The sequence below is a fragment of the Simochromis diagramma genome, unplaced genomic scaffold (genome assembly GCF_900408965.1).
Source record: "Simochromis diagramma unplaced genomic scaffold, fSimDia1.1 OVJJ01000514.1, whole genome shotgun sequence".
Classification (NCBI taxonomy): Eukaryota; Metazoa; Chordata; class Actinopteri; order Cichliformes; family Cichlidae; genus Simochromis; species Simochromis diagramma.
In genome coordinates this window covers 526,665-546,350 of record NW_024387346.1, presented here as the reverse complement: position 1 = coordinate 546,350, position 19,686 = coordinate 526,665, and the positions used below count along the sequence as shown (strand labels likewise).

The 19,686-nt window shown below is 40.9% G+C and overlaps 1 protein-coding gene across 14 annotated transcripts in view; it reads left to right on the top strand.

Moving 5' to 3' along the window:
* Positions 1-19,686, top strand: part of caska (calcium/calmodulin-dependent serine protein kinase a) — a 154,128-nt gene that overhangs the window by 105,375 nt on the left and 29,067 nt on the right. For 10 of the 14 annotated variants that reach the window (XM_040006805.1, XM_040006812.1, XM_040006816.1 and 7 more), the window contains exons 7-13: positions 1,516-1,691; positions 2,702-2,824; positions 4,766-4,849; positions 4,977-5,076; positions 5,480-5,497; positions 6,285-6,406; positions 14,936-15,013. In XM_040006805.1, coding sequence (XP_039862739.1) covers positions 1,516-1,691; positions 2,702-2,824; positions 4,766-4,849; positions 4,977-5,076; positions 5,480-5,497; positions 6,285-6,406; positions 14,936-15,013 — 701 coding nt within the window. The remainder of the gene's footprint in view (positions 1-1,515; positions 1,692-2,701; positions 2,825-4,765; positions 4,850-4,976; positions 5,077-5,479; positions 5,498-6,284; positions 6,407-14,935; positions 15,014-19,686) is intronic. The other 4 variants (XM_040006813.1, XM_040006809.1, XM_040006806.1 and 1 more) reach the window with 1 other exon arrangement.

Sequence of the window (19,686 nt, the reverse complement as noted above, 5' to 3'; positions counted from 1 at the left end):
ATGAATTGAAATGAATGAATGCTAAATGAGTAATGGGGGAGCTAAATAGCTTGCAAAAGACAACACATTGAGAACACATGGATTTCCGTGGTGCATCTTTAGGAGATCATACTTTCAGCACATCGTGCTTTCAGGCAACCTGGGTAATTTCAGTCAGGAGCTGAAAGTCCTTTCCTTCACATCTTTTCTTGACTTTGTGATATTTTCCTCTAAATTTCAAGTTAAAGGCTTTTATGAAAAGAGATAGGATGCAATTGTTTGTTTGCTTAAAAGCAACCTCTCTTTTTAGGCTACCTCACCTGATCCAACCTGAAAGTGTACCCGGTCACAGCCCTAAAGCCTTAAAACACAGGAGGAGGTGCAGAATTCCACTTTCTGTCAAGAGCACTTAATACAGTTTAACACTCATGACACTGTGTTAAGATGGTATCAGTGTTTGTTCAATGATGCCAGAAACTGACAGCCGACTTGACTTTTAAATGGAGAGCTGTCACATGGAAATTTAATAATTTTTGCTTTTTAAGAATTCATTGTCAATCTGTACACACTATGCTTAAGGTATCAACTTGGTGAAAACATTGTGTACCATACCTCAGCTAGAAAAAGAAAATCAAGTCTGAGTAAAGCTCAAACTTTGAGTCGCTGTGTGGGAGTGCTCATGGGAGAGGGAGGCTTCCTTTGTCAGGAGGTATACTGGCAACTTCCTTTATAGACTGCTGATCGCAACCACATCTTGCAGATTTGGAATCAGTGTGTTGGTGCTGTTGCTAATTCTGACCAGACATTGATTTTTGTGCTGGTTATTTCAGTTATTTCTGAGTCAGTAGTAACTCCCATGCACAGTAACTGATTTCCCGTACAAATGAAGTACCCGTTTTATGAGTCAGATTTTGTTCAGCATCTGTCAAATGCAGATGTCTAAAAGACTCACAGTCTTAACAGTTGCAGAATTTCTTAAAACCTTTTAAATTAATTCATTTTAAATTAAAAGTCTTTACTTGGAGAGAAATGCACTGCTCAGCTGGTTAACTGCCTGTTTGACTGTTGAGACCAAAGTAATTAAACAGTTTTGCAGCATTTAAATTGCTGCAACTAACTTGGGATAACATCATAATTTTAGTTTCACTCTAATAAAGGACAGATAAAGTAGTAGACAGTATCAGCTACTGAGAACTTGTAAGAAATGTAAGAACGCTGCACATTAGAAACTATGTCTTAGTTTTAAACCTGGATGAAAACCGTGCGCTTCCTAGTTTGCATCAAAATAGGAAGTCACCCAAAGTAAAGTATCATTTCCTCTTTTCACTTGATTGTGAGACATTACTTTCTGGTAGTTGGTAATTAGGGAAAAACAAAGGAAATAAAACTTGAACTACTTCCTTTTCAATTTCAGCAAACATAAGAATCGAAATGATTGGGGAACCAACAAGGAAGTTTCGCTGTGCGTGTTTTATTGTCAAAATGTTATTATTTTGGAACTGTTACCTGACTTGCACGCTCTGTTTGTAACTCCAGGTCGCGTAGGAACTCCCCACTTTATGGCCCCAGAGGTGGTGAAGAGAGAGCCGTATGGTAAACCCGTGGACGTGTGGGGCTGTGGCGTTATCCTCTTCATCCTCCTCTCGGGGTGTCTCCCTTTTTATGGCACCAAGGAGCGTCTGTTTGAAGCCATCTGCAAGGGCAAATACAAGGTCAGGGTCCATTCAAAGTGCGGCCACAGTCTGAGCGCCGCTGTGTGTTCCTTATAAATCCTACAAAGACAAGAGTCACCACATTAAGAGCAAACACTGTAGAGGTGGATTCATGCCTTATCTGGTAGATGTTTCAAAGTTCAGTCTCCTATTAAACTGCTCTAGAGCATTAATACTAACATTCATTACACATTCTCTTTAATAACAGCATTATTAATACTGGATGGAGCAGATGGCTGGGTCTGCTGAAGGTGTCTTCCTGTTAAAAGGGAGTTTTTCCTTCCCGCTATTGCCAAGTGATTGCTTCAATTTAATTCAGTTCAATTCAGTTGTATTTATACAGTGCCAAATCACAACAACATGGCCTCATGGCCCTTTATATTTTCAGGTAGACCCTACAATAATACATACAGAGAATAACCCAACAATCATATGATGATTGCTTATAGGGCATCATCTGATTGTTGAACGTTTCTCTGTACTATTGTAGGGTCTTTACCTTACAAAATAAAGGCGACTGTTGCTGTAATTTGGCGCTATACAAATAAAATGGAATTAAATTATTTTTATGGAAACTAATCCTGTACCAAACACCCAACTTCTTTTAACCTGGATCTGTTGTCAAGTTGTGCATAATAATACGAATACCACTGAATATGATTTTGGCCTTTAACTTCTATCTGTTGGACTATTCACCTGTTTCTTAAAATGTTTTTTATGCCTGTGAAGCAACCTAAACCTTTATGAGATACTGGGCAATACAAATACAACTGAATTATATATATATATATATAATTCAGTTGTGTGTGTGTATGTATATATATACATATATATATATATATATATATATACTATCACACCCCACATAAATGGCCACTGGAGGGATTGCAGTATTTGGCTTCATTTATTATCCCCAGAGACTGCTGTATGTATAGCACAGGGACAAATGGATGATGCCAAAATGACACTTATGATTTCATATTCCTGTTTTGGTATTTTTGTGTGTGTAGATGAATCCCCGCCAGTGGAATCACATCTCAGAGAGCGCTAAGGACTTGGTGAGGCGTATGCTGATGCTGGATCCCGCCGAGAGAATCACAGTCTACGAGGCTCTTAACCACCCCTGGCTCAAGGTACTGCAGGGCACTGAGAAACATCCCATGGTGGTTGGTGTTGTGAGATCTTAAAGTCTTTGTGTCAAATCTGATATAGTTTGACCATTATGCTGGGCTCCATTTTATCCCTTTGAGGAATAGTAAGCGTGCACTGACATGTATCCAAAGTTTTGACTTCTGTAAAACTTTTAGCCTTTTTTTGACACAAGTGGAATACTAATGCCACGTCGCCTGAAGTTGTCACGCAATGATCAGTCAGCTATTCAAGCAGGAGCGCAATGACAGGAAGTGCCAGCTCAGTGGTGTTGGCGCTTGTCATGTGTTGTCAGAGGAAGCTTTTATTGTGTCTTCTTCTGTGGGCAGGGATGGAGGGGTACTTAAAAATGATTTCTTGACAATTCTGCCAAGGGACTTGGAATTCATCTGGAAGTGGTCTGACACATCAATCAAATCTCTGAGTTTTAAAAGACACCCCTACTTTCAGCGTTGCATTTTACTCCGTTATAGGTGTCCCTGATTTGCTAAAGTTTAGACACATCAGTGTTTGTCTGAGAGATCGAGCTGGAGCAGTGCAAGACTCTGTTTAGTGTTGATTACGTTCCCCTTTTTAACAGAATGTCACACAAACCCACACAGTTGTGCAGTGCATGAAACCTAACCTGAATTCTTCTTTTTACCAAATTACATCAAAGGCAGAGAACCAAAAATGGATCTTCTGCAGTGCTTCTTGTAGCGTTTGTGTGGCAAAACTCCCACTACAGCTTTCTGACAGCCTGACAGCAACACAAACACTGTGAGGCAGCGCCATGTGGCTAATTAGCCAGAACCACGTTATTTAATAAGGTTCTGGCATAACGTTTTTGTTTGCAGCAGCCTGTCTGCAAGTGATGTTACTTTGTGTGATTTATTGTTCTCATCAGAACAGTACCTGATAAACATGCTACAGTGTTTGTTTACTTGTACCTTTAACCTGTTTCCACATATAATCTGGAATATAGATTTAAAAATGCACATAGGTTTTTACACCTGAAGAGTTCTTTTTGGAAGTTGCATCAGAAAACATCCAACCACATTTTGCCACTTATACCCTCCAAAGTCTGTCGTAAGATTTTGAAGACATTTAATTACTCTCAGTTCAGCGATCTGCTCCTGCTGTGCATCTGCCATCACACGTAGAGTTTTCAATGAAACATAGAAAAGAAGAACAGAGTGCATATGTTATTAGAGCAGCAAGCATCATAACATATTGTAACATAGAAGTGATCAAAGCTGTAACAGGCCACATTGCTGCAACATGTGGCTTTCTTGAAAGCCTAAGGTTTGACTGCAACCACATTACTTTAATTCATGCTTTAGCCTTTAACTGAACTTTCTGTTGCAGTGCATTGTGGGTAATGTAAGTGCTAGTTTTGGGGGAGGAAATGTTTGGAATAAAGAGACTGTCCACCACGAGTCTGGGAAAATTTCAAGAGTACAAAATTAAATTATTGGACAATTTTTATTAGATTTGCAAGAGAACATGGACAAGCCTTCATCTTCCCAGGTGGATTCTTTATTTCCTCAGAGTATGAACACTGTACAGATTGTGTTTACACAAACTGGGATCTGTGGGTTAGCTGGTCTTGCTTTGATCCCAGTGCATTTTACTTCCATTTATATCTGCATAACTGTTTGGGGGGTTTTGTTCCTTGTCCTCCAGGTACAGACAACATTTTAATTTCAGGTGTGAATGAATTATTTAGTCCATACATAATGCATGTCCTTTAACACACCCTTTTTCATTTGACCTTCTCTGACTGGTAAAAGCCCACTGCTTTCAAAGTGTAGTGTCCAATAAATGGTCCATGCTATAATGACAGTGCCAAACATGGCTCAGCAGAACTCAGTAGAATCATCCCAGTGTAAGAAGTCAGTTTAAGCTCGTGTAAGCAATTTTCCTCTCTGTGTTTTCTTTCTAAGGAGAGGGATCGGTACGCCTACAAAATCCACCTGCCAGAAACCGTGGAGCAGCTGAGAAAGTTCAACGCCAGGAGGAAGCTCAAGGTTTAATATTACAATATCATATTGTAATATTCAAGACTTCTGTTCATGATATCATCTCAGTGTGTATTGATGATATACGTAGCTGGGGCCACAGATGCACGTGCTCATGTTCCTGCTGTGGTTTCAGGGGGCCGTGCTGGCTGCAGTGTCCAGTCACAAGTTCAACTCCTTCTACGGAGATCCACCCGAGGAACTCCAAGACTTCTCCGATGATCCCACATCCTCAGGTAGACAAAGACACAGAAGTCAAACTCTTCTTTGTTGTCTTTTTGGCTAAATAATCACATGTTCTCCCTCTAATTTCCTTCCTCTTTTTTTCATGTTTGAGTTCTCCTTTCTCTGTAAGGCCCTGTGCAGGTTATTACAAGAAAGTTTGTGCAACAAGCTCTTAAATATACACCAAAGACAAGAGCTGTAATCAGAGGATCTACTGAGTATCTCTTTATGAAGATTAAGTCTCATACAGATTCCAGCAACTGAAAACACTAATCATTTCCAGTTTATCAGTGTTAATTTCAGAGGCACTTGTGAAGCAACTGCTTCTGAATGTTTAAATGTTGATGGCAGCACATGCACAATGCCAATGTTTTCATTTTTTGTGTATTTTTCTTAATGCTTCCCACATGCTAGGACTGCTAGCAGCAGAACGTAGGTACCTGTTTGTTCTCTCTGTGCTGTGCTTTGTAGTAGTTTGTGTAGCCCTGTCACCATAACTACCTTTGCTATTTGATATGTTGTTTCACATTTAACTGTTAAAAGCAATTTTGTTGTGGCCATTTTATGCCACCTAAAATAAACGATTAGATGTTGTGTCCAAGTCCTGGAATGGTAGTGCCAGTCCTGCTGTTTATTCTGGCATGATCCCTGAAGTGTAGTTATTTTTGTATTACAAACCCACACTTAAACACAGGAGCTGTTATAACAGTTTAGAGGTCATGCCGGTGTATGAGGAGTGATCACAACCTTACCTGATATCAAATTTGTCTCTTTTTAAAAAAATCTTCTTGTGCCCCTCCTGTAAGGCTTGTTCTGTCCCATTGCACATGTATGCATTGTGCGCTGTGTAGTAAATTCAACTTAAGTCTTGTAACTCTGATAAGTAGAAGAAACTAAATTAGATTCTGTTTTTGAAATAGATATTTTCTCTAAATGAGCTGTGCACCTGCCCACTACGATAATCTCACGCTGAGGGACGAGTTCACACAGACAGCCCTGATGATCTTAAAGTAGAGATGTGCTAAATTTAAATCGGCCAAAGTTTTGGTGGCTGAGGAACTGAACTGTAGAACAGTATTGGAAAGAAATGGAGGTCATTATTGTGACAGACCTAATCGAAAGTGCAGCCAGGCTGAATAACTGAGAAACTGTTTTGGCGCTTGAGAGCTGTGCAGATTTGCTGAGTGACTGATGGACTTCTGACGTGCGTGCTTTGCAGGTGCTGTGTCTCAGGTGTTGGACAGTTTAGAGGAGATCCACGCTTTGACGGACTGCAGTGAAAAAGATTTAGATTTCCTCCACAGTGTTTTCCAGGACCAGCATCTACACACACTGCTCGATGTAAGTGTCACACAAGCAAATGAGCGATTGTCAACACTTCACTCTAACAGCTGGAACAGTGGGAGATAGTGTGTTTTATTTTTGTTGTTGTATTTTTCCATTAATAGTTGTTTTTTTTTTAAAATATTATTTATAAAAAATGAAACTTTAATATCATTTTCTGGTATTTGGTTTACAGTTGACTGTGCGTCGTTAACTGCAAGGATGCGAGTTTTGTGCAGATCGCACAGTGATGTGAGAACTGCGTGAACTGAGCCTAAGCTAAAAATAGACATTGAGAACTAGCTCTGTTCCAGGTCATTGTCACTCAGATGATTATTCCAAAAGCATGCACAAATGTTAGATGTATAGCCAGATGTCCATTTTATTTCAGTTGCATCCCCTTATTTTAAAGAGTCCACTTTGGTTGCCTTTCATAGCCTACAAATCCAACGTTAGGCTGTTGCAGTGCACGGAAACTTCTGCACCCATTCTATCGCACATGAAGCTTGATCTAAAGATGTATTTATAACCCTGTAAATGTCAAAGGAGCTTGCAAAGAAAAGCGTCTGGACTTCTTTAAGTTACTTGAAGATGTTTCACCTCTCATCCGAGAAGCTTCTTCAGTTCTAAGGTCAAATGGTGGGGAGTCCCAGATTTAAACCCAGTGGGAGTAACCCCCCACAGAGGGACAAAAGGACCCCCTGATGATCATCTAATCGCCTGAGCCAAGGTGTGAAAATGGGTGTGGGTCCCAATCAGCCAGGGTTTCGGGTGAGCTCATTGTGAAACCTGGCCCCACCTTATCATGCGAATTCCTGAGGTCAGATGGCCCAGGATGTGAGTGGGCGTTTAGGCGTCTGGGGAGGGAACTCAAAACTGGATTATAGATGGCAGAGAGTTGGTGTCATAAACCAACCAATCCGTAAATCGCGGATGAGAGGTGAAACGTCTTCAAGCAACTTAAAGAAGTCCAGACGCTTTTCTTTGCAAGCTCCTTTGACTACGATGACCTGGATGACTGAGAACCTTCACAGACAACCCTGTAAATGTGTTTTTCGATTAATTGTTAATTGTTGTGACGCGTGTTCGAAACGCAGAGAGATGCGCTCGATTTGCCACACGGAGCAGCGCGAGAGTAAAGCACGAGGGAGGTGCTAATAATCGGCTCAGTCATTTTTAATGATCGTTGAAAGCCCAGATCGTAATTTAGATTAAAATTTGATTAATTGAGCAGCCCTAACATCACATGTAAAGTACAGTGTGTTAATGCACAGAAACTGTTGATAATCCCAGCTGCTCCTATGAAATCGTCACTTAATACTACAGCTCTGTTTTACTGTGAAACAATTTCCACAGCCTCTTCTTACAGGTGTTGTTAACAAAGACCTTTTTAAAAATATGTGTTTCTTACTGCTACATAATCATGTGTTATAAACTTTATTACCTCTTTATTCTGCTGCTCGTCTGTGAGTTTGGTTTGGACAGAGCAGCCACTCTTTCTGCAGCGAGGGGATTTGGAAGCAGCCTCACGCATGAATATTAAAGCCTTTTTCTGCTCATTTCCAGCTCTGCATTTTTTTTTTTACTTTGGCCTCTGATAGTGAAGTTTTGCATTATTCATAATTCAATTTAATGTTTTAGGGTCGAACAGCAGGTGCGTGCAGCGTCTGTGGTCAGGGACAGTACTGTATTATAAAAGGGATAGGTCCTCTCTGTGATATCATACACAGATTAGTGTAGAAAAAAGTGTGTGAAACGGATCATTTAGAGCAGACAGAAGCCTGAGCTTTTGACGTACAGCCATAACTTGTACAGCTATGGCTTTCAAACTTTACATGTTTAATATAGGCATGAACTTTTGTAACAATAAATAAAAGACAGAAAATAAGGAAAAGCCTAACAGGTCCACTGTAAACATGCTTTGGGTTTTAGGAAAGCATTTAGTGCCCCCATTCCACTACTGTGGTGTACCTCACAACCAGTGTTTTTGGAGGGGGCACAATGTCTTTGTGGAAATAATCCCTTAATAAGATTCAGTCATTGCTTGTAATATAAGGCATAAATAGCATCTTTCCACACACGGGGATGCTCTTTCCTCTGGAGGCATTATGAAAAGGTCATGTTGTTTTTTAAGATGTGTCCTTAACACAGCAGCAGCAGCAGCTCGCTTGGACTTGACAAATGGTCCGGTTGCTGCTTGTTTCCGTGACTCAGGGATGTTGACAGAAACATCTGAGTCGTAGGTGACAGCAGCAGACCGTGACCTACAACTGGTGCGCCACATTCAAACCGTATTGGGTCACAAAATCGCAGCACAGGGGCCAGACCACATTTAAGATTTAGTTGGACTCCGAGCACATCATTTTGCCTCTGAGGCAGCTGTGCTTTCTCTTCCTTTGATCCACTTTGTTTAGTCTGATTTCTGCGCTGTAGTTTGTTAAACTGAAAAAGCCGGTGTGAGCGGTGTTTTTATAGTCAATGAGGCACATCATTAAGTGAAAGATAATTACAATGAATATGAGCAAATGCCAGTTAATATGCTTTGTGTTGAGATTTAGCTCAGCTACTTTAATACACATATTTCTGCACTTAAAACAAATTGGTTAAAATCAATGGGAGAATTTAACTTAGGATTTGACTCAAAGTAGGATTGATTGGTCAGCTCTCAGGACTGTTTTGGCCAATTATATGTTTAGTTATTTTCACTCTAAAGTACAAGTGTGGACAAATTTTTAGATACACTTCATCATTTAAAAGACAAACTGTTGTAACTAATGGTATCCCCTTAATATTTTTCCATATTTAGCATGGATACCAAAGATGGTACCCTTAATTTAATATCTTCCGGAGAACCATTGAACTTTTATGGGGATTTCCTTCCACTTTGGAGCTAAAAGAGGCCACCCAAACACATGAGATATCAGTGGAAAGCCCAGGATGTCCTCTATTTAGTACATCAGGACTTAGTAGGATAGCTCAAATAAGTCAAAAGATATAGACCAAAACCAAATGTCCACAGTGTGACATAAATGTATAGGCTGGTTCTCGGGAGAATATTTTGTAGGACCACCTTTTGCAGCAACTGCTCAAGCTGTCTCAGCTTTGAAGGCCAGCGTCTCCAAGCTCCAGTTTTCAGAGTAGGCATGGTGTTCTTTAATTTTTTCCTTCTGTAAACACAGAGCTCATCTGAAAGGTCAAAGGCTCCAGTTTCATCTCATCTGACAAAAGGACATCCTCCCAGAAGCTTTTGGGCTCATCAGCATGCATTTTGGTGCATTCCTGTTTTTGATGTTCATTAGTGTTCAAAATTAAACGGATGGTGTGATCAGAACACACTGGTTCGTTGGTTTTGGATGATTTCGTTGCTCTTGTTCAACCATCCAGACCATGCTTCTGATCAACCTGGTCTTGCATTTCCTCTTGAGTCCCAGGAGGTTGGCCACAGTCTCATTAACCTTCTAATTTGCAATACTATTGTCAACTTCGGTCACAAGAACATGAAGCTGCTTGGAGATTGTCTTATGGCCTTTGTCTTTAACATTGCTATCTATAGAACTCCTCAACCAGCTCTCTCCTTTGCTTTCTCTCATCCATGTTCACTGTACACAATGATATCAAACTACAGTTGCATGTTTTTGCCTACAATTAGGCCGTACAGCAGCATTTGTTTTGATAATTGTACTCTATTACATCCCAAAGATAATACAGGTATATATTCGATAACTGCTTTTAACTGAACCATTTTTCAGGAGAAATGAAGCATTGTTTCAATGACAAATTTGTCCACATCTTTGAATATACAGTTTCCAGTCAACAGTGCCAAGCCCTTTTACAAACACTCTGTGTTGTAAGCAGCTCAAATACAATAACGTGAAACAGTCAAACATGCAGATCTCTCCTGTTCACCCCCACTTTCACACCCCAGCCCTGCTCTGAGGAGGGGGAGTCAGGAAAGGACAGAGCATCACAGGCCAGCCTCGGTCATTGAAAATAAACAATGGCTGGTATTGTCAGGCCTCAGTGCCATTCACAGCAAGCGCACCCTTCATCACTGTATGCGCGGCTCAAAGTCGCCTGCACATCGAGGGAATACACAAAATCCTGAAGACGGTGAACGGATGGAGCCTCCTGGCTTACAAAACTCATGTCTGTGTGTTTGCGATCTATTGGCTGTGTTTTTGTGACACTACACTTTCTGTCTTTTGGGTGAGTTTGTTGTCTTCCGTTTTTTTCCCCTTCATCTGATGTGTTAGCACAAAGAGTTTTGTCAAGACATGCCTCAAGCTAATTCGAAGTCAACCCGACATCCCCCAGTGTGTGTTTCTGGTGTTTGACATGTATAATGAGGCATTTTAGTCGAGTGCATTTGTATTTGTATTTTTCTTTTTTTTTCCTCGTGTATCCAAAACTCCTCAGGCTTTCGAGCTAATGGAGGCGAGGAAAAAGAAGTTACCCTCAAGGAACTGATGTCTGCATTTACTTGTCACTAATAAGAAATGAGGAAATCACACTGTTTCTCATCATAAAATAAGAGCCGTGGTTTGTTTGTCGTGGCTGTTGCTACATGCACACGCCGTCACGAGATCATGATCGAATGTGTGCCTGTGTGTGACAGCTGTAACAGTGAAATCTGCATCTGTGCACATATCTTTGAGTGTCTCGTTGGTTGGTTTGTCTTTTGTTACCCTTAATTCAGACTTCGGTCTTTGCTACACTTTTATGTAAAACTCCATCAGAGGTCAGCTCACGATTGCTTAATACTCAACAAAACCAGAAAGATGTTGAAAGCATGAGGACATGAGCGCAGTAAATATGCGTAAATGCTCAGTGGCTGCGGACGGCGTGTGGCACAGCACGCACTCGTGGTGTCAACCACCATTCAGGTTTCCTGAGGAGTGTGCTGTTTGTCTTTTGAGGAGTTTGTTCAAAAAGAATTGGATACAAATGCACTGTTGAGATGTGTGCGTGCAATCTGTGTAGGTTTCTTTTGGGGCTTTTTTTTTTTTTTTTCCTGGCGATGTCAGGTTGTCACAGCGGTACAGGCATTGGAACTCTACCTAATGTTGTAATCAGCATCTTCCTCCCCAGTATACTGCTATTCACTCACAGTCCCTCCTCTCCTACGTCTCTCTTCCTTTGTCTGCCAGCCCTCATCAGTCCAGTTTAGAGGACTGATGTCCATGTGTGGATGAACCATTAGAAACTTACAGGAATGTACCAGATGTGTTTTACAACTCATTCCTTGCAATAGCTGATGTTTTCTCGTTTCCCCTACAGCTCTATAATGGAAAGAAGTCACCGTTCCCTTTTACAGAACTAAAATTAACTCTGCATTCCAGATTTGTGTGTGTCATTACTAAGCCTCACCAACGCTACAAATAAAGGCTGTCCTTTATTAATATGTATGTGGAAACATTGTTACCCTGTGCAAAAAAGTGCATATGTAAAATTGGATTTATGAATCATGCACACCAGCCTGTTGTGCCTACCCAGGCTTTTCTTAACCACCTGAACCAACAGGTTTGTGCATTCAGTCTACATACCATCTGCATATTTCCACACTTCTATTTCTCTATATAAAGAAAAAAAATTAACCTGGAGGTGAAGCGGAAACAGTGATGATAATGTTGTAAGAGAGAAGGCTGCACCGCTGAGACAGGAAGGCAGGAGAAAGTCAGACTGAAGAGACTGAAACAATTAAGTGGATGCCAGAAGAGGCACAGCTTTGTGTTCCCACTGGAGCCATGGCATTTGAAACCAAAAAATAAGGCAAGGCTCTGGTTGAAACAAAGCATATCTCAATGTTGTTTCCCCTGAGAAATACTCACTGTACTCAAGTGAAGAAGCCAAAAGTTCGAGCTTCATGCTGCTCTAAGTGCTCCAGTTCAGACTGGCTCTATATCATCATCTCAGGTGCAGAGCTCTGGCTGTAAACATGTAAGCCCCGCCCACCTGTTAAAATGTTTAGTTTACCTGGGATGGCCAATCAGAATCAAGTTTGTTTAAGGGAAGAGGAAGGGAGCTAAAATGGATCATTTCAGACAGAGGATGAACTGATGGGCTGCACTAACACCTGGAATTAGGTTAAAAAAAAAAAGAAAAAAAAAGGATTATTTCAAGCTGTGAGTCATGCAAAGCTACTCTAGTAAAGGCCATGTTAAAATATGGAGTTGAAATGAGCATAATGGGCTCAATTTAAATACAATTAGAACGCCTGCATGTCTTCCTGTAAATTATTCAGAGGGAAATTAGGATTGTCATTGTTTAAAAAATTATTTTTTTAGAAATATATATATAAAAATATTTTGGGGCTTTTTTGTGATCGTGAACCAGAAAATAAGAATCTGGGGCAGCTGAGTATTTAGTCGCACAACTTCAAACTTCAGTTTTGGGCATGTGTAGCACCACAGACGACTTCTGTTTGTGCATTTCACCCCCTCCACGAAGGCACGCTTTTCTTAAGACAGCTGCAGACACTTTTGATTCAAACTAGAAGCAAAGTGAATGTCTCAGTGCAATGAAACAGCAGCTACATGTACTTGGTGTACAAAATGCAAAAAGATTTTTTAGGTTAATGTTTATCATTGTGCGCTGCATGATGTCGTCTGCTGTCGTGTTTGTAAGAGGGAGAACAGAGCAGCGTTGAGTCTAGGGCTGGTACAAACACAGTTTGTCTGTGACTCTGTGTCTGCCTCCGAGAGTGCTTTTCTTTGTACACATTATGCAGCCCGCTCATGCACTGCAGAGCAGGTTAAATGAAAACTACAAGTTGCTCCTCAAACATCACATTGTTGATGCTTTGTATATGATTAGAGCTGCTTTCCACAGCTGTGGTTGTCTGTGTCTTTTGTTCCAAAAAGCCACCCTCTGCTTTGATTTGAGCTTCAGCTGCTGCTTTTGTTTGGACTGTGTCCAGGGCCACTTTTCTATCCAGACATGCAGTCTCGTTAATAAACATCGGCGATGCAGAGCAGTGCTGTTTATTAGTCACAGGATTTTTATAAGCTTGTGTCTGTTGTCTTTCAGTCAGAGTGATGAGGAAACAAGGTTGTGGCGGTTTTAGGATGGGGGGGGGCAAACTGTAAAAGTGGCATCAGCACTCAAGCTTACGCTTTTTCATAGAAACTGCTTTAAGTTTAAGTGTTACATCAATTTTAATTTTGTGTGCACTTGATGCAGCCAAAGAGAGAGATGTGGTTGTTGTTGCTGCTGAAACCTTGTGAATTTCTACTCATCAAACTTGGAAAGGTGTACTAGTTGAGCAGTTTTGTGCACATACGCACATTGACCGTGTTCTGATAAACATTAAGGCTCTAACCATTTTCTGGGTTTAAATATAATGTATATAATGTGTTTAATATAATATATAAAGGGGAAAAACAGCCTGAAGAGCAGAGTAAGGTGTTGGGCCACCGCCTGCTGTCAGAATGTCTTTGTGCTCTTGGTTATTAGTGAATGAAACATCAATGTTCCTAAAACATCCCCTCATTCAGTGGTTTGTTGAAGGAGCTGAGAGCAAATCTAAAGGTCAGAGGATGGAAGTGGTTGAATGGTTCTAAGGTGCCACACATTATTTTGCAAATGTGTGCTGTTCTTGTGGATTTCGCCTCTGTCAGTGCGCCCCAGGGCAGCTGTGGCTACACTGTAGCTTGCCATCACCAGTGTGTGAATGTGTGTGTGGATGACTGAATGTAGTGTAAAGCGCTTTGGGGTCCTCAGGGACTAAGTAAAGCGCTATACAAATACAGGCCATTTACTATTTCGCTTAGCCTTGGCCACAGAAGACATTATTCAAAATACATTCATCCATTCTTATTTGGTCTTTGAAGAGTTTTTCTTTTTTGTTGTCGTAGTGTTTTTTTTGTTTTTTATTAATATAGTTTTCTCTCCATATCTTATGTGTCTCTATACACTGATCAGGCATAACATTGACAGGTGACGTGAATAACACTGATTATCTCTTCATCATGGCACCTGTTAGTGGTTGCGTTATGTTAAGGATTCTCTTGTCCTCAAAGTTGATGTGTTGGATGCAGGAAAAATGGGCAGGCGCAAGGATGCGAGCACGTGTGTGACATGGGCCAAATTGTGATAGCTGGACAACTGGATCAGAGAATCTTAAAAAGTGCAGATCTTGTGGGGTGTTCCCAGTCTGCAGTGATCAGTGATTAAAAAGTGGCCCACGCGGTCCGATCCAACAGATGAGCTACTGTAGCACAAATTGCCAAAAAAGGTAATGCTGGGATTTTTGTTGTGGTTGTTGCTCTTTGTTGGGGTTTTTTGTAACTCGTATATGTATATTAGAACTCAATCGTGAAAATAAAGTGGAAGCATGTACACATTCCCACATTTTCAAATGTGTTCAATAAAGCGATATTGATGTAGCATCAGGAAGTTACTATGTGAATGTTGCAGCCATGAACAGCTTTGTCTGATATAGCAAATATGTAGAAGACGTGTCGTTGGCCGTGTTGACCTCAGTGAAAACTAATTTCTGGTCACAGTCTCGCTGTCCAGCTCATTTTCCTTGTGCTTTTTATCTTTCAGCTCTACGATAAGATCAACACCAAGTCATCCCCACAGATCCGAAACCCCCCCAGTGATGCCGTGCAGAGAGCCAAAGAGGTGAGAAAACGTGCATTATTTTCCTCCCACGCTTACATTCTTCACATCAACACTTGCATTCATGCGATGTGTGTGATGAATTTAATACCTCGTATGGATGACACACTTACTGCTTTTCTCTTGTTCACCACACACTTCTGTTTCTGCTCAGGCTGCATTAATCCTCTTGCTCACTAAAACTCTCAACTCTTCACTGCCATCAATCGCTCTGCTCACCTTTAAAGAAGCTGCTGTTTGTTTGTGGGTCTTGGCACAACCAGGGGTCCTTAAAGTGTGTCTGGGGTGGCCTAAACAAAATTGAAAATAATTCCCTATGATTTTCTTGTTGCTGTTATTCTAATAAGACATTAAGCACCAGAGTCTATGGAGTAGTATTTGAGGAAAAAAAAAGCACCTTCTGTTCTGTGAAGGAGAGGAACGAGGTACGAAAATACAGTATATTTTGCCCCCCTTTGTTTACATGTGATTACATATGTGACACCTGCACTGATAGCCCCTGTCGTCTTCACAGTTATCCCTTAAATATCGGCTCTTTACGGAGTGCAGCTGTGTGGTGGGGCGACTTGGTGCTGTACTTAGTGTCTCTCCTTCAGGAAAAATCTCTCTCATACTACCAAACAAGAGCCTAACCACCAGCACCCTAGTGCATGACAGGAAAGACAGAATGAGCCACTGAAGGAGCTTTCACATCCAGCTGATAGTCGCTCATAGAAGGGCCCATGAGGTTGCCATTCCCCTGGTAGAAAGTGCTTGCACACCCTGAGGCAACAAGAGATCTTTGGTACTGTAAACTATAAAGATGGCCTCCACAGAACGAATGGAAAAGCCTCTGTTTAGATAAAGCTTACATTTACACGTGGGAAACAAATTTCCCACGTGTGGGACTAATAAAGGTTATCTTATCTTATTTGGCTAGTAAAACAGAAGAATATTGCCTGGTATGTGTGGAGCATGGTGACAGACCTCATGATGGAGGCACTGAAGACTAAAGTCTAATAAATGTTGTCCACCTGAGATGCAGTGCTTAGACAAAAGACTTTAGAAGCCACCATAGGGCCAGATAAGCAACCAGGCACAGCTCAATATGTGTTCGGTTAACTAAGCCATCTTCCACCCCACCATCCAGGTCCAGTTACTATCCATAGCAAGGCACAGGGACGTGGGTAGTCACTGATTTGACCCTTGTAGAGGCTGGCTCTAAAAAAAAAAAAAAAAAACGGGAACAGGGCCGCGTGTATTTTTACAATTGTTAAGGGTAGGAAGAAAACCCTGAAAACCAGTGGAGTATGCCACTCCACCTGCAGCTTCACCACTGTGTGGCAAAACAGATATGTTGTCTTTCCCAGCACTTCCTACACAAATGTCACCCGTCTTCCTCAGGGTTGAACGCTAGAGCTGGTGACAAAACACATTTTCTTTGGGTTCAGTCAGCATTCTGCTAGTGTTGTAGACCCCAGACAGGCAGGGCATCCCTCATGCTGTTTCTTCTCATGTAAAGAGAAATAGTATTGAATAGAAGATCTCTTCATTTGCTTCAATTTGATAATAATAATAACTTTATTTATAAAGCGCTTTCAAAGTGCAGAATATACCAAAATATTGAGCATGTCCATCCAAATAAGAATGGATACTACTGCATGGAAGACTTGAAATTAATGCTCCACAGGCAGCCTATACCCCATCTGAAGAGCGGTGGCTAACTTCAGCACTGTCAGCTAAGCAAACTTCATATTTGTTAGAGGTTTTCTGAGGAATGATTGTGATGACAGCAGGATATATGCTGGCAGGGTTTCATATATGTCATCTGCCTTAAAGGGGTGAATATACGTGTTTTAAGATAGGAAACCCAGTGTTCCTTCTGATTGGCTACCAAACAAAATGTTTAAACAACAGGTGAGTGGGCTGTGTTCCGAAGGTGACCATGTTAGACTCTCCCTGCTCTGTGATTTCATGCAAAGCAAAGAGTAGAAAAACTGTCTGACACCAAGTGTTTAGAGCAATCTGAGCTGTTGGCTCACATAGATTAATTATACATACACTGACCTCATTATTTGAAACCTTGACCTTGTTTAAAATGAACATCGACCATTGGAGCATTATTTGATGGAAAATAAGTGAAAGCATAATAGGAGGAGCATAGTAGCTTCCTTAAAGCTGCTAAGTGTAAATTTGATTCTGTTTGACCTGCAATCAAATCAGTCTGACAGTGAATTATACTTGATACAAGTGTCTAATGGCAGTCCAGCCATAAACACCCACAGCATCAACTTTACACGTTGATAGCTTAGTTGCAGATGTTACATTCTTAAATTTAGCAGCGGTGTGCTTTCACACTTTTCTGACTATTATTAAGCAACACTGGCTCGTCTTATGTCGTCAGTGACATTTCTCTTGTAAAATTGAAAGTAAGTATTTTTTATCAGCAGCAGCAAGTGACAGGAGAGTTATCTGTTATAGATGCCAGTGCTGTACTCTCTTATTGCTGGAAGATGAACCTGCAGACACAGTGTAGATAATACTATAAAATCTATTCAAATAAATAAATAAATAAATAAATGCATGCTAATATGTAGAGCATACATAGCAAAACCTGCATAGGTGGCCTGTAGCTGGTTACTGTAATGCTGAACCTTTGGTCATCAGATTGCCCCAATCAGAGTAAATAACAGTATATTATTAGTGACAGTATAGAACATAGGTGTCAAACTCTGGCCCGCAGCCTAATTACATTTGGCCCGCGAAGCCATACCAAATTACTATTAGAGCTGGCCTACTGGTATTATACAGCTAATATATATATTGTTTAGTATTAAGCTTTGCTTGTTCCATATTCAGTTTTTCAGCAAAACTTGTTTGAGTCCATAAGAAAAGATTCATTCTTATATCTAGAGGAAGATTTTTTTTCAGTAAATATTAGCGTTAGCCCGCGACTTTGTTCCAGTTTTGAATTTTGGCCCACTGTGTATTTGAGTTTGACACCCCTGGTATAGAATATCTGTGAAACCACTGAAAAGGTATCTTAGCCTACTAACACTAGCTAGCTAGTCAATGGCACCATGCTACCGTTTTCACTTATTGACTACATATAAAAGATTAATATGCCCACTATGACATCATCCACCGGTTTCTGGTCTCTGCAAGTTGCATCCATAAACTGTGTGGGTGCTACACATGGATGCAGATACCTGCTAATCAGTGCTAAATAACATATAGACACAGTACAATAATGTCACTTACCTAATCTGGAACATATGTGTACCACACAGCAACCCATATTATTTGTCATAGTTCACTTAAAAATAAACATTGTTGAGAGGCACAGTATAGTAACTAACAATTGTGGATGTGAAGAGGAGAGCAATCTGCTACAGTGGTCTATGTACCACATCAGCCAGTCATCCCTTAATTTAAGCCTGAACAATATCCAAATGGAGAAGTTTAAAGTTAGGTAGTTATTTTATTTTGTTGGCTTATTTGGGGCATGGGGTCTATGGTGATTGCTTTTGCAGCCATCCTCTAGTGGCATTAGAATAATTCCATTTTCTCAGTGAGCTGCTGTCATTGATGACACATTACCTAATCTGAAGTGTGAATGTGTTCCAACAAGATGCCAGTAGTGGCAGCATTATAGTGCAATAGTAAATCTCTACCTGCTGCTATACCTGGAATGTTGGACCTTGGGTTGAGCTTTTTAACCAGCTACTTGAAGCCTTGCGTTTCCGCTGCGTAACCACATGAGTTATTTCCATCCACTGTTTCCTCTTCCTGTCTTATGGCGTGCAGCTAGCAATGCTTGGTTAAATCATTTACTTTTGATTTGCACATATTTTCTAGTATTTGGCTTTGAAGGAAGTTGGTTTGGAAACATATTTGACAATACTTTATCTTCTGCTTTGAGTTTGTGTGGGAGCCCCATCAAAAACCTGTCCATTATGCTAGCTGTGTCCAAGTTTGTTTGTTTGTTTGTTTGTTTTTTAATTCATACCGCACCCCCACTGCAATTGCTCTGCGCCTCGGCTCAAACTCCACTGAGCTCGTGTGTGTTGTTAGCCCAGGCCCCGCCTTAAGAACACACTGGCCTGTGTGTTTTTAAAAAGAGACCTACAGCGTCTGTATTTGACCTTCCTCATTACACTCTGCTACATGAGGCATAGACACAAAAACACTAACAATGATGGGTTTGTTAATGCTCTTAGTCTGGTTTTCTTATAATAGTCTCCAGCATCTGACGGTGACTATGATGAGCTCACAAACATGCAGTTAGTCTGGCCTCACCATCGAGCAGGATGCAGAGAGAAGCTGCTGCTTAACAAGAAGGCTGAAAGAACAGGGAGCATGTGAGAGGAAAGAGTGGGACTGTGGTGTGCATTGTGAGTAGTTTTCTGAACAGCCATGCATGCAGGCAGCTGCACAAAATGTTGCTGTGTTTACGTGTGTGTGCTTTGTTAAGGGAGCAATTAAAAAGTCCGACAACTGAGAGAGTGGGCGAGGGCTGGCGTTGTAAATCCCAAAGCTCTCCAGACGGGGAAAACCATTTACTGGGAGCGGGGCTCTGTTTTTATGTGGCTTTGGTTCATGTCAAAGAGATCTGGCTAATTAACGCAGCTCTGTGTCTGCGGACTTCATTTGGGCTTATAGATTCTGGTTCACATTTTCAGAAAATGGATCAAGAG